The following is a 14,386-nucleotide window of genomic DNA, read 5'->3' on the forward strand; positions in this document are numbered from 1 at the left end:
GGTACCTCCCTTTTCAGGGAGTTTCCGTAGCCGTCGTGGCCCGCACCCACGTCGTAGTAGGAAGATCGTGGTCCTCCGCCCTGTCGCGGGCCCTCTGGACAGCCCGTAGTTGCTCTGAGAGGTCGCCGCTTTTAAGGGCACGCAACTTGATTATAGGACGTCCGTCGCACCCTTGACCATACATCATAACTGCGACTCAAAAGTTGGGACACACAAAGCTTTATTGCATCTGCGCCGCTCTCTTCTTTTTTTTATGCGACGTCTGATTTCTAAGGCACTTCAGCGAACCTTCGAGCGCCTGGTGACGACCTCCTCCTTTTCCTCCACCGGCGGCGAAGCGCGCTGCCCACAACCGTGGCCGTCACGAAGACCACTACGAGAAATGCCGCCACCAGGAGGTAGGAGCGCTTGCCGTCACCCTCTGCAATAGTTTAAGGAGAAAGGCGCTACGAATCATTCGTGAGATTACGAAACACAGTTCAGTTCTCAAGCTTGCTCGAGGTATACAATGTCAATGTCAACTCACCGCCAAGTCCTAATTGCCTTAAACATAATCGCCGCAAGGGGCTGACTATAGCTGTGCTGCTGCGCTGCTAAACACGATGCCACAGCTTCGATTACAAGCCGCAGTGGCCGTATTCCGAAGGGGACGGACGGTAAACACGTTCGCTTACTGTACTTCGGTGTGGGTCCAAGAAATACAGGTGGCCAAAATTATTCCGTAGTCCTCCGCTTTAGCTTCCTTCATAGCTTACTGTGCAGATTCGGGACATTGAATCCCACAAGTTACATTCTGTTGCACTGGGGACTGAACGCGTGAAAAGCTGGTTTAACCTTATCTATAAGGGCGATGGTAATAAGGATAAGACAAACTCGTACAGACCAGCTACACTAATGCCGCTGATGTAGTGAATGGCAACGCAAGCCATAAAGGAAGACCTGTCAAAGTTGGTGGAGAAAAATGATATATTGGGGGAACTACAGAATGGTTTCAGGCCGGGCAGACGCTTATAGGATACGTTTGTACCAGCGCAGTGCATAGAGGTTTCAGTGGCTCAGATTAGCTACCCATCAGCTACCCATTAGACCTTTATGGGTAGCATATACAGATATTTAAAGCAGCTTACGAAAACGTAGACAGGGAATCGGCACGGGATATTCTCAAGCACGAGGGCACAGAGGATGATTTCGTGGAGCTGTTTAGGGAAATATATATGAACAACCCAAGTATAAATTGTATGGGAAGGCCCAGAAATTCAATGAACTTTTACAAAATCGCCAAGGACTGAAGGAGGGACTTCCTCTGTCTCCACTGTTGTTCAAACTTTATGTTAAAGGCATAGAAAGACGAATGGAAAATAGTGAATTAGGTTTTCATCTACCTTAAATCTTCAATGGGTCGTACGTACAACAGAAGGTCCGTGGGTTGATGTATTCGGACGACAGTGCTACTAGCGGACAATGCAAGGGATTTACAGAGAGCAGTATAACTGGCAATACAGCAAGAAAGCTAGGCCTTCAGCTTAGCTTATAAAAATCTGGAATTACGGTCTTTAATGAAGAGAAGAGTAATAACGTGGTATGAGTTCAAGGCGACGTCATACCCGTAGTCAAGCAATATAAGTACCTAGGCGTGTACATTAAGGAAGGAAAGACTTACTCAAGCCCCCACCAATATAATATGAAAATAAAAGAGAAGCGGAGTGCAGCAACAATGAAACGTAGAGAACTTTAGGGCCACAATAACTATGAAGTGGTGCATCGAATCTGGAAAGGAGCAATGGTGCCAATGCTAACGTTAGCAAATGTCATTCCGTGCTTAAAATCGTATATCTTGTCGGAACTGGAAGTTAACCTAATATTGGTAGGCCGGTTGGCATTGGAATCCCACGGCAAAACCACAAGTGAGGCAGTGCAGGGCGACATGGGTGGGGCCTCTTTTGAAGTCAGAGAAGCGCAGAGCAAGATTAGTTTTGAAGAAGGACTCAGTAACATGGATCAAAATAAGTGGGCGGCTAAAGTGCACAAGTATTTGTACCTGAAAAGCTTACGCACAGAATGGAGGAAGAGGTCGAGAAAGTTGGGAACCGAGCGCAGGGTAATTGGAAGTGTGACTAGACAACCAGATGGCATTAAAAAGAAACTGAGAGAAAAGGAGACAGTATATTCTATGCAAAGAATGGAAACAAAAGGACCATGGAGATTTACAAGAATGAGAAGAAATTAGAAAGGATTATCTGCAGGATAACACGACAGGTAGTGCGTTGCAATTTGAGGTCCGAGCTGGCTAGCTGAGGACAAAAACAATGCCGGATCAAACAGGCGCCGAAGGATGTGGCATGTGCGTTTTAAAAAGAAAAAAAATTGCCCACAAACTACATCGTAATGAAATGCCAAGACATTCCCAGTGAAACCAGTAGGGAGTGTCCACCTTCCAGAAACGTTGGGATTCAAAGAAGATGGAAAGATAAACTTGTCTGCAGTCTAGATAAAAGAGGACTAGAACATTGGTAGAAGAGAAGAGAATAACAGTGCTTAGTCATTGCAAGTATAAGTAATAGTACAGTATAGTGACAGACCTTTTAAATACAAAACTTGAGATCGAAATCAGATAGGCAAAAGGCTAGGTAGCGTTATATGTAGTAAAACCTGATTAAATCAAGCAGGCTAGTGACTATTTGTTCCCATCCCGTTTCAAAGGGGATGGCAAAAAGCATCATGATCATCATCATCATCGTCATCACTGAGTGGAGGAAGACCTTGAGCGGAGGGTGTTTGAGAATACCGAGGTCAGTGAGGTTCTTACCAGAACGAGCCCTCGAGTGGAAACGTTGACTCAAGCGACACGTAACGCTTGACCACTGTTGACCACTTCGAACACCGCGTGCGCCGCCTCACCTATAAAAAGTGTTTTTATCCTGTTGACAGTCCCTGACGTTTCTGTATTAGGCTCCATCCAGCTCACGGTTCCGCCAGTGGGTATACTAACAGAGTGAGTAAAAATGTCAGCAACCGTATGAGACTCTCAAGGGCCTATAAACCCCTCTCTATCACAGAGCATATGCGCACAATTTGGAAACAATGCCAATTTATGTTAACTTGTAATGTCTCTTTGGAAATTCTGCAGTCACGTTTATGAAACACACTGGGATTACTGAGTGCTACCTCGGCGCTTTGACGTTTTGCTACTTCGATGCTTGGGCAATCGTAGCCTGCAAGAAAGTTGTTTTTGAAGAATGCGGTGAAAATCCAGGTTTTCTTTTTTGGTGTGGGCAATCTCTAAAATTTGCATTTAAACTGTAAAATTAGCACAGGCTTTGCCTCGCGAAAAAAAAATTACGGGGATTAAGGTCCCAAAGCGACACACGCTCTAAAAATAATTCTGACGAAATGGGGTTCATTAGCGTACTCAAATCAAAGTACATCATCGCCTCTATATATTAATATTAAGCACAACAACAATACAGAATCCATTTCGCCTCACAAAGGAGATGTATACATGATGCGGGAGACCAGCGGAAAAAAAAAACCTGCCGAGATCAACAGCTTGACGAAGAACCACGTCCACGGCCACAGACAGTGATGCGGCCGCCGAGGTAGGGCATCCAACCAGCGACTCTGTGCCCGGCAACAATGCACGCACCGCAGCCACTGAGCCACCGAAATGTGCAGTGAATCGACACTACCTGGGATTGCAGGAGCCGGTCGCAAACCGGATGACCCCAGAGGCGCGTGGAACCCCGCCTGTTGCGCCTGCGACGACGTCGGGGCCTCCCCACGAGTTGGCTTCGGGTCGGCTTCACCAGGCAGCGTCTTGAACGAGAGATATGGCTAATTACTGATTTGTTAATTGCGGGTACGAAACGCTATAGTTCAGCCGTAATGCACTATGAGGTCTGTTTTTTTTTTTTCGCAACGAAGTAGGAAAAGCACAATATTAAGAGGAAGCTTTAGGTCCGGCCCAACTCAGACGAGGCCTATTCAAATACACGTAAAACGCAAAAACGTTTTTCTGAGATAGCCCCTAGACCGATGTTAATGAAATCGGTTGCATTTGAGAGAGAAAGCTAAATTCTAGTGACTGTTGGAAGCGGAATTTCGATTTGGGGCTTGCATTTTGTTAAAAAGATTTTCAAATATTCGACAGTTTGAAAAAAAAAATGGAAGCACCAAGTTTACAAATTCACAGCTTTGCATCAAAAGCAGATATCGCGGTTCTGTAAACGGCATCCATTAGATCATTCAAAGCGGACAAATTTGATGTGCCATTTTACATCTTACGTGAAATTGTTACGTTGTTTACAAGGATTCTGCAAAATCTGTATTTCCATATTAGTAAGTTTTTCTATATTCATGTGTAACATACCAATTTTGTCCGCTTTAGATGTACTATTAGATGCAATTCACAGAAGTGTATTATCATTTTTCTTTCTTGAGTTACAAAGTTGTAAAGTTGGTAGTCTCGTATTTAAAAATTATCGATTTTTGACAGTTTTTAATAAAATATTGACGACCTAAATCGAAAATTCGAAACCATGGCAATAGTCACTAGATTTTAAGTTTTTCTTTTAAATGCAACAAACCTCGTCAAATTTGGTGCAGTGGTTGCCGAGAAAAACGAATTCTCCTTTTACATGTATTTAGATAGGATCACCCGAGCTAAAGCTTCCTCTTAACAGGTAAGAGAGTTTCACGGTACCTGAGGTAAGTCCTATGAAACTTGAACTACAGTGATTCATCAATGCTTCTTTTTCCTACGCTTTGAAATACAAACAAAACTCGCTCAAAACGCACTAATTACAATATAATGTTGTTTTTCCTCAAGAGCAGCGTATGTAAGCTCACAGAGATTCCTCATAGCGAAGCCACGTTTTAATCTGCAGACTGAAACAACAAAAAAGCCATCGACCAACGTAATCGCAGCAGTTCTTGCATGCTACGCACGTAAGCCTTTATGCACACGCCCCAGGACGGGCGCAGCCCCCTTTGAGGACATCTTGGCGAAACGGTGATCGCAAACCGTATTTAAGATACGAGGTCACCATCGAAAGCAACATCTCGACAACGAGCAAGAGAAAGAGGCAGGGCAAGGACGAACGTCACGTGACCAATGTCGCGCAGTGTATCACAGTGGGTGATTCACACATGCCTAGAGTGGTTGAGCGAGCGGTCGACTGTTGTCTGCACCAGCGTCGCCAAGCTGTACCTGTTAGCGCTACAGTTTTTCTCGAACAATGGCGACAATGTGCAACCCTTGCGTTTTCCTTTTTTTTTTTTTTAGCACGAAAGCTTTTTATGGCGGGATGCACCATCAACTTTCTGTAACGGATGTGACGTCGGCGCGAACACGTAAAGGTATGCTCTCTCTCTCTTTCTCTGTCTCTCTCTTGACGTAGAGTTACTGAGAGTAACACAGAGACCGAGTTTAATTAACCTTTTCGTTGTGGAAGGTACTCGCCTAACTCTAACAGTTCATCTCCGTTCACTGTGAACGGCGGGGTGTTGTGACCCTGCTACGCTACATGTATTATGCTACCTTGAAAACGCACTCCTCAGCTCTTGCGTAAATAGTAGCACAAGCTGAAAAGCAAAAGCTCATAATGCGTTGGTCCTTTGTACCTCATCAATCAATCAGTCGTTTTATCTATCTATCTATCTATCTATCTATCTATCTATCTATCTATCTATCTATCTATCTATCTATCTATCTATCTATCTATCTATCTATCTATCTATCTATCTATCTATCTATCTATCTATCTCTCACCGCAGCGAGTTAACGCATAAATACACACATGGACTGAAGACGAAATGATAGACAAGACTAGCTGGCTATGGTGGGCCTCCAACTCGCCCAATAAGTATATTTTATCGATCTAGCTATCTATCTATGTTCGTTGTACATGCTAATCAATACTAATGTGCTTCTCATTGCTGCGGAGGGCATATGTTACGTATGTAACGCTGCTTACAGAAATAAGTTCGGGTGCGCGCTTCGTCGAAGGCTCTGGGGATTAATTCACGATGCCTTTCGTTCATAAGATCTGTTGGTTGATAAGATCTGTTGTTGAGGTCTCGAAAAATATTTCGCCATCAGTATTCTGTGACTTCTTATTTTTTGAGTTTTCAGGCGCACCAACAGTTTTGTGATGCGTGTATTCCGCAGCAAAAGCGTTGCGTGCGGAGGTCCTGCAAGGCTCGCCATGAAACCATAAGTTGCTTCACAATATTTGTTCTTTTCTTGTTTCTTTTTTTTTTTTTTTGCCGTCATGGCCAACCGTGCACTGCTAATGTACGCGACGGGGTAAATCATGCCGTGCCATGCAAGAAAAGGGATAAACGATCGGCCTGCACAAACATTCCCGCCACGCAGACATATCGGTAAATGTGTGCGCCTTTGTTGTTGTTGTTGTTGTTGTTGAAACCTAACGCATATTGTTAAGCCTACACGTTTACGCCTGGCTCCGTATATAACGAGGGTTGAATGCGTACCAGTCTCCTGTCGTTCAGCTTCCTGTCTTCTGGCCAGCTCACTAGTCCACCTTCTGCTCGCGCTGTCCCGGACACTTTCGTCTGTGTCTCCACCACTGCCGACGCCGAGCCAAGCCAGGTCACGACGAAGGCAGCAAACAGCACGACCGTTGAGCTTCGCATGGCACCTAACCGAGGGCATTATAGCTTCAAATACAGAGCGCCCACGGCGGCGTACGTACCAGAGTTCTCCGGGTACTAGCGTGAAATCGCAAAGCCTTCCGGCATGTCTACTGAACAACGTATAGAAAGCACTGTGCTTCATTGCACCCTTTCTCTGTGTTCAAGCAAATTGTGGATTGCTGCTTCTCCATCTCACAGAGTTAGTTGCATTTAGGCATCAAATAATGGAATGGCAACCACGGGCACGATCTTGTGGTGCTGCCTTCTGCTCGATTCTACACATTCTTATCATACACCGTTCACTGCCGGCTGATCCCACTGATAACACCGGCGGAGCGTCACTCTGACCACTGACGAAGTGCGAAAAGCGCGAAAAAGAATAGCATCGGAAAAGGCATCACTACAAAATCATGGAATTACTCTCCAGGGCGCAATTTCGCGTTGGGCCTGCCCCGCAGCCCATAATCAGGTGGACTGCGCGGGAAGGAAGCAATGGGCTATAGGCTCAAGCCTGGAGAGCGATCATGTTTCACAAATTTTGACCTAAACTAGGCTCCTCTCCCGCCTCTAAAAGCACACGCGTGCTTTTCTGAAAAACGTAATCCTATCATTCACACTTAGTCTCTTTTCGAACAGTTACTGGACTGACTAGCGGGATGTAATTCTTCAACGCGCTGCACAGGCCATTTGGCTACCTTGGAAATCGGCCACAGGTGAACAATTGCCGCCAGGGAACGCGTTGCAATCGGCGCCGTTATCAGTGAAAACCAGGCGACTTTGCTAGCAATGTCGTGCAACTTGTTAATAGTGCTAGGAACATGAACGGCGCATATTTGATGAGCCTCAAACACACGATCAATAATAACTCTCTAATGAGTAAGCACTTCTGTCCTTGTTTTGTACTTTTCATCGGCGCTTTCTACTGTCAGGCATACATACATGCAACAGCGGCTAAAACTTTTCTTTCGTCAAATTATAGTAGTAAACAAGGGCCGAATTCAAAAAGCTTTTTCTTCACAACAGCTGCTTGCAAATGACTGACCGCCAACGCTAACATGCCCTGCATCACGAGCGGCTGCTATCTGTTTAGTTTTAGTCTGACAGCTCGTTTGTGAATACGAGATCATGTCTACAAAGCGCTTTCGAGAAGGCAACATTGTCTAAACTAACCACGTAATTGTTAACCTTTTCATGTTCAGGTGCGCGGGGAAATTCTTTGAGAGAACAATAAAGAGGATACATACCTGCTAACTCGGGGAGGAAGAGCTTCTTCTTCTTCTTTTCCATCCATCCGTCTGCTTCTCTAAGTCCGTCTGCTATAGTTCCGGCCAGCGCTAGCGGCGCGACGCCCTAACTAAGAATTACGCTTTAGATTAACGCAGTACAGCGACGTGGCTCCTTGAAATTTTCCGCATCATATTGTTCTACCAGATTTACTACCATGAGCTTCCAACGTGAGACAAATACGCGAATGCTTCCCATATTGCCCCAGATATACCGCGGAAGAAAAGGTGAAAGAAGTGAACGCGCTTTGCGAGAGAGAACGCGCAAATATGGTGGCACGACAAGCCAAACCAAACCATAACTTCCTGCATCCTTTCTTTTAGGGGAACAGTATATACCTGGTGCCCCAGAAAAAGAATTCTGCGTTTACGTGTCCCTCCCCCCCCCCCCCCCCCTCTGCATTATGTATGTATGCATTGTCGCCACCAGCTTTGTTTGTGTCAGTAGAGAGAGTCACTGAAACATTCCTATGTAACAGTTCGCCGAGTTTTTTGTTAAAAATAAAGTGGGCCTTCGGAGGATTCCTTGAACTGTACTTTGTTACTCCTTTGGCCATTTCATTAGTGCTTTCACTCCGAATTCCGTCGATTTGAACTTCTATAATGCCGCATTCGCTGTCTTGGGCGACAAAAGCATTCCGTGTTAAATATGTCCTTTTTTTTCAGTTTTCTTTAAAGCAGTATTCATTGTTATTACTAATGGATATGAACTTCGAATGCCTTTTAGCTTGCACGTTTTCTTGTATTTATCGTTTTTTACCTGGTTTTCCACCCCAAATTATGTTTATAATGATGGCCTTCCCGAGTTCATAAACACTCTTCCTTTTTTTTCTTTTTTACACTCATTCGTTATATTCTTGACTTCACTACTACCGAGTTGGCTGCGCCTAGGAACTGACAAACCAATCAATGTTTCCATGCTAAATCTATCGTAAATTATAGCTGCGAATAATAAGTCAGAAATAGTTCATAACATTAAGAAATACGGTATTCCGTTTTTATTGCAGTACCAAATACTCAATGCAATTTTTTTGTGCGTCTCCGTAGAATGGCCTGATTGTGCACTCGCACAACAACAGAGAGGCGGCAAATTCCAACTTAGGTCGGCTAACGGTAATGTGTAGTAACGGTAATATGAAAACAGTGTAGTTCGCAACAAACAGCTTCAACGAGTCATTATTATTGTAGTTCTACATTTTCACCTCAGCCAAAAAAAAAATTTGCACTTTCACCCGTAAGGCGAAGCAGGGACCCAATATCTGGCAAAATGTATTGCGCTGTAGGCCTTGGGCTGTTTCATACGGTCTTCGTTAGATTAGAGTGAACATTTGCATGTGCGAGCAAGCAATCTCGTTTCGAGATGAAGAAGAACTGGGAGTTGTATCGGTTTGTGGAAGTTGTGTCTCGCGGTGGCGAAGTGGAAAGGCTCATATTTCCTTCCTGCTCTTCCATATCCGGACTAGGCCGTTGGTCTCTACCAAAACAGCCCTTTAGCTTCTCACTGATGAATTCGTTCGGCTTTTCTGAATTTCATAATTTGGGCGACCCCATTATCAGGCCTCGCGCTCTCCTCGAAGAAAACAAGGCGATGTTATCGCCATCCAGTAAACATGAGATGAAGTCGAGCGCTAGAAGGAGACTAATGAAGGCGAAGCTGACAGTTTTAACGTTATTCCAAATAAACAATATTGAAAACATACCTTATGACCGCCTTCGTCACTGGAAAGGCAATGTGCTACGGCAGGGAGAATGCGACAACGCCAGCTGTATCCACTACACAGACATTGAGCGGGCATTAGCCAACCATGAAAGCCAACTTGTTACAACCTTTACCATGAACCATGGAAGCTGCTGACGCGATTGCTCTCTTGGTATCAGTATATTCTCCTCTCCTGCAACGTCGGCAGAGTGACTGACGGGCAGAATTCGGGACTGCCAATATCTTGGGCACACATTCGAATCCTCGCGGTACATCGGGCACTCTCGTTGTTTTCCCTCCTTCTCCCGAGGCATTCAGTGAGTCTAGTGAGGACCACAGCGGACACCAACGGACATCAAGGCCACCAGAAGAGTGAGCTCACAACAGGATTCAAAAAACCTGCCTGTGCAATCAGGACTACCCCCCACCCCCTCACCCCCACCCCCTCACACACACACACACACACACACACACACACACACCGCCTCACTGCTCGATCTTTATGCGTTCCTGCGCAGGACTCTTCACTAAGCAGAATTTCACAATCAATTTGTACAAATGCATTTCCGATATTTCACCTTTATTTTGCGATGTACGTTTGTCCTACTTGTAAATATGGTTAGTTGCGAAAATAGAATTTTGTCCGATGGGGTCCACAAATTACTTGTCTACCAAAGAATACACGTGCTTTTAGGATGCATCGCCGATGTTCTGTTGCATTTGAACGCTCTTGAAAAGGCACCGAAATTCCGCAAGGGCACGTCGACTCTGCGCAGAGGTTAAAAAAAATAATGTAGCCACATCTCAACTAGAAATCGAAGTACCTGAATGCGTAAGCTCCGCAGTAAATTATCAATTCCGAACGACCTGTAGCGCGTTCGAGTGGAACCAGCTGAATTATAAAAACGATTCGGCTATGCATATATCTATCTAAATATAATTCAGAAATCGTACAGTGGCGTAGGTTATTGCGTTGATTGTTTTTCACAAGAATGTAGTGATAGATCAAGGCACCAAACATCTTGAAGAAGACGTAAACTGCGTGCAAAGTTTAAAGGCACAGTCTGAGCATATTCTCGCGTGTGTGAGCACAAGCTTTTCAACTTCTATTTTTCAACGTAATAATTCATGGAAGGCCTTAGGTTGCTGTGGTCGTACTTTTGCATAAAAGTTGTGACAGAAGCGCAGCAAATAATTTCTGCCGATATTAAAAGTGGTGTTCTTCAAAACGCAGAGAACTTACGGTCACAAACATATGTTTCTACAAAAGTAAATAGTAATTACATGAGCTCCAACCTGCTGCAACCACAGAACACTCTACCCAAACACTTGTCACAAACACAAAATAAAACTTAAACAAGACATATTTCAACGTCAGGTGTTTGCTGGCTTCAGTAAAATAAATTTACTGCAAGAATTATTTGGGAGTACTCGAAATACCGAACAGATTTGGTACAATCTTCATAAATTCAGTATAGTCGTACTTACAATACCGCAAGCAACATGTCATAATAATTCATAATATATAACTGATATGCTGCTTAGGGCTGCACTTGTTTTGGACATCGATAAATCATTTCGCTATTAACGTTCGTAACAATGCGGACAATACAATGCACACCCGCCTTACAAAACCCACAAGTAGGCCAGGGTTAGCCGAATTATCGTGTAACGTCAATAAGATGCTGGGAAAACGGCGGCGAGGGCTAACTCGATTGACAACAGCACCGGTATAAATCCAAAGTTGTCTGCATCAGAACAAGCATTCTATACAATAAAAAAAGTAAGCTTCACCGATCGAATTCAATCGTGAAAACTCTAGCCTTTCCAAGTTCCGTGAGTTGTTATATCAGACGCGCGACGATGACTTCAGGCACGCCATCGGTTCATTTTCTCACTTAGGTATTCATTCATGAATATCATGGTTTTACCGCTAAGCGTTGATTTCCTAATACACGACTCTCTGTTTATGAGGCACATTATTCCCTTCCAATCACTGCGAAGCGTATTAGGCTAACGTCACATCGATAAACAACATATGCGGTCTATATAAGAGCGTAATCCAGATAGTTGTCAAGGCTCCATGCGGCTTAGATGCGGCTCTAAGGAACCGCTACATGTCTGTCTGATTCGTTACTATAATTAATCATCCTGCACATGGCGTCGGAAGGGAACAATGCAGTCGGTGGTATTTTAAATTTGACAGTCCAGTCCATGCTTGAGCGTTTCGGCATAATGAACATTGAAAAACTGCACGGGCGCGTACAAGCTATGAACAATACATGTTGCGCTATGTTACTTCTTTGTAGCTGAATAAACTGAATATTTTTGTCTGTTCTCCATACTTCTATTTTTGATACTTCGTCATTGTTCCTTTCAAATTCTCACCTATACGGCTTATTCTTGATATTATTATTTATTTCCTGTTATGCCTTCTAGTGTGGTATAATTCTATTTAAAGCATTAACTTTAGCACACAGCGATACGTCCAGGCCTGTTTCCTCTGTTACTCATGGTCTTGCATATGATTGGAAACTGCAAGCAAGGACGAGGACAAGTTTCAGGTTGGCGATGCTTGCAAAGCATGAAATACTTTATTGCTGCTTGATTGTCCATTGAAGCGAGACAACTTTCCTCATATTCTCTTATGTCCTTAATTATGTTTAACGCAGCATAAATTAAAAAATCAATGTTATAATAAAGATATGCGGCCTCGGTTCGAGCTGGAGTTAAAACCTCAACTTATAGGACTGCGCCAAGACAGAGCATTTATGAAGCGAAATTCCATTCTGTTTTTTTACTTTCCGAATGACATTTCCACCACCTTTTAAACAGTCATCTCTGGCGGGAACAAAAATAAACATAGAAATGACGATTATCAAGTCTTGTGCGGTTTCTTTCGGACACGAGTGGTCTTACCTGTATATTTTTGGGCTGTGACTGTCGTACTGAATTTGCTGCCGAAGGGCTTCCTTGTGAGATTTCCCACACCAGACCTGTCGAAGAATGTCTTGTCAAAACCACAGAAAGAATGCGCTCGCTTATATTTCACTCACAATAGCGGAGGGTTTGGCACCAGCCGCGTTCGCGCCTACGCAAACCACAGCGCATGACGTAAATCATTTCGGCGCCCCACATTCGCTGAAAAGGCGATGACGCGCTAGAAAGAGGCACCGCCTTGATGCGCCAGCCTGGGGTGGCTTATGTGAGTGAAGCCGCCTCCATCGAATCAATTTAAACAGCTAGCGCATCGAATAAGGGGAGACTTAGAGAAAAGAATAGGCAGCACCCGGCGTTCGGTCGTCTGCACTCACAGACAGACGTACTTTCGCTTCAGACAATCAATATAACTCGCTTGGGACCCACTCGCACGACGGGTTATACGTGCGAGGAAATGCGATACGGTAGCGTCGTATTCGGCTAAACGTGCCTAATGATTGTACTCGCTACTAGAATTTTTTAACCCAACGCTAGGAAAAGCAATACACGCGATCTAAACTGCCCGAATCACCATCTTCCATGTACAGCAAACGTATGGTACGTTCAAGGTCAGTGGACAGAGCGAGATCGCCCGAACAAGATGTCTGAGTTCGTCCAGTAATAGAATATTAACAACGCAAACGTCATAGCGTCATTTATCAGGCAACACTGAGCCCTACTTGTTCAGTATGAACTAAGTGTACCGTTACAAAAAGTGTACCGTTACATGAACTCTCCGCGAGAAATAAACATCACCATGCCTTCTTATAACTAAAAATTAAATTATGGGGCTTTACGTGCCAAAACCACTTTCTGATTATGAGGCACGCCGCAGTGGAGGACTCCGGAAATTTCGACCACCTGGGGATCTTTAACGTGCACCTAAATCTAAGTACACGGGTGTTTTCGCATTTCGCCCCCATCGAAATGCGGCCGCCGTGGCCGGGATTCGATCCCGCGTCCTCGTGCTCTTCTTATAAGTAGGTGCTTTTAATTAATAATGTAAGTTTTATACCCTGTTCGATATTATTTTTCTTAGTCACTGGTTTAAAGTACAGCAACGTGTGTACTTTTATTCTGGCGCCCACGTTGTATCTGCTTGTACTGGAACTATAAAGGCCCAGACGTTTTCGATTTCTTTGTCTCCACTTCATCTCGGCCATGTAAAAATCAAAATTGACATATATCGACGTGTAACACAAGCATCGAAGTCATTATACGCTACGTGATAGCAAGTCAACGGGTAAACGTAAAACATTTGTATGCAGCTGGACAGAACTTCCGATTACATACAAAATAAATTCAGGAGTAGGAAGCTCTTTGACGTTCTATTTTCCCCAACTCCCTGCTTAGAAAACGCTGCTTCGTTAGTCATATTGCACGGTATCCTAAATACTCTCAGGTATGCATAATTAGATAACCATAGTAAACCTGTAATACTAGGCATCATAGTATGGCTGACTCCTAGACAGCTGCATAACCGTATTCCCCTCTGTGGCCATACTTTAAAGCGAATAGCCTCTTATCTCGCCCATTTTCGTGGTCCGTGAGAAAAAGTTCACCACCAACATGAAGGTGCAAAAGACATGTACCCTTGGCAGGGCGAGTTGGTCGCCGAAAACGAACCGCTGACCTCTTTGAGCCACTCTTGCTGTCTGCCTGTACCGCCAATACAGACCGATTACCTCGTCTTTCCTCTGCGAAATTACCCAACTAAACAAAGAACGTTGCCTGAATATTCTCACTGCTACAACACACGTCTTCAAGGGCA

At 44.2% G+C, this 14,386-nt stretch overlaps 2 protein-coding genes across 2 annotated transcripts in view; both read right to left on the reverse strand.

Moving 5' to 3' along the window:
• Positions 1-203: 203 nt before the first annotated feature.
• LOC129381683 (uncharacterized) lies at positions 204-8,093 on the reverse strand. Its single transcript, XM_055064729.2, has 4 exons — positions 7,899-8,093; positions 6,493-6,659; positions 3,687-3,813; positions 204-421 (listed from the first exon to the last, which is right to left on the reverse strand). Exons 1-4 carry the CDS (start codon positions 7,939-7,941, stop codon positions 270-272), a joined length of 489 nt encoding a protein of 162 aa, XP_054920704.1. The 5' UTR covers positions 7,942-8,093; the 3' UTR covers positions 204-269.
• A 2,102-nt stretch (positions 8,094-10,195) lies between these two features.
• LOC126517520 (neprilysin-1-like) overlaps positions 10,196-14,386 on the reverse strand; it is a 65,805-nt gene continuing 61,614 nt past the window's right edge. Inside the window, exons 20-21 of the mRNA XM_050167256.3 lie at positions 12,556-12,632; positions 10,196-10,404 (exon numbers count right to left, since the gene is read on the reverse strand). Of these exons, the coding sequence (XP_050023213.2) occupies positions 10,305-10,404; positions 12,556-12,632 (177 nt within the window). The 3' untranslated portion in view covers positions 10,196-10,304. The remainder of the gene's footprint in view (positions 10,405-12,555; positions 12,633-14,386) is intronic.

Source organism: Dermacentor andersoni, chromosome 11 (assembly GCF_023375885.2).
Source record: "Dermacentor andersoni chromosome 11, qqDerAnde1_hic_scaffold, whole genome shotgun sequence".
NCBI classification, from domain to species: Eukaryota; Metazoa; Arthropoda; class Arachnida; order Ixodida; family Ixodidae; genus Dermacentor; species Dermacentor andersoni.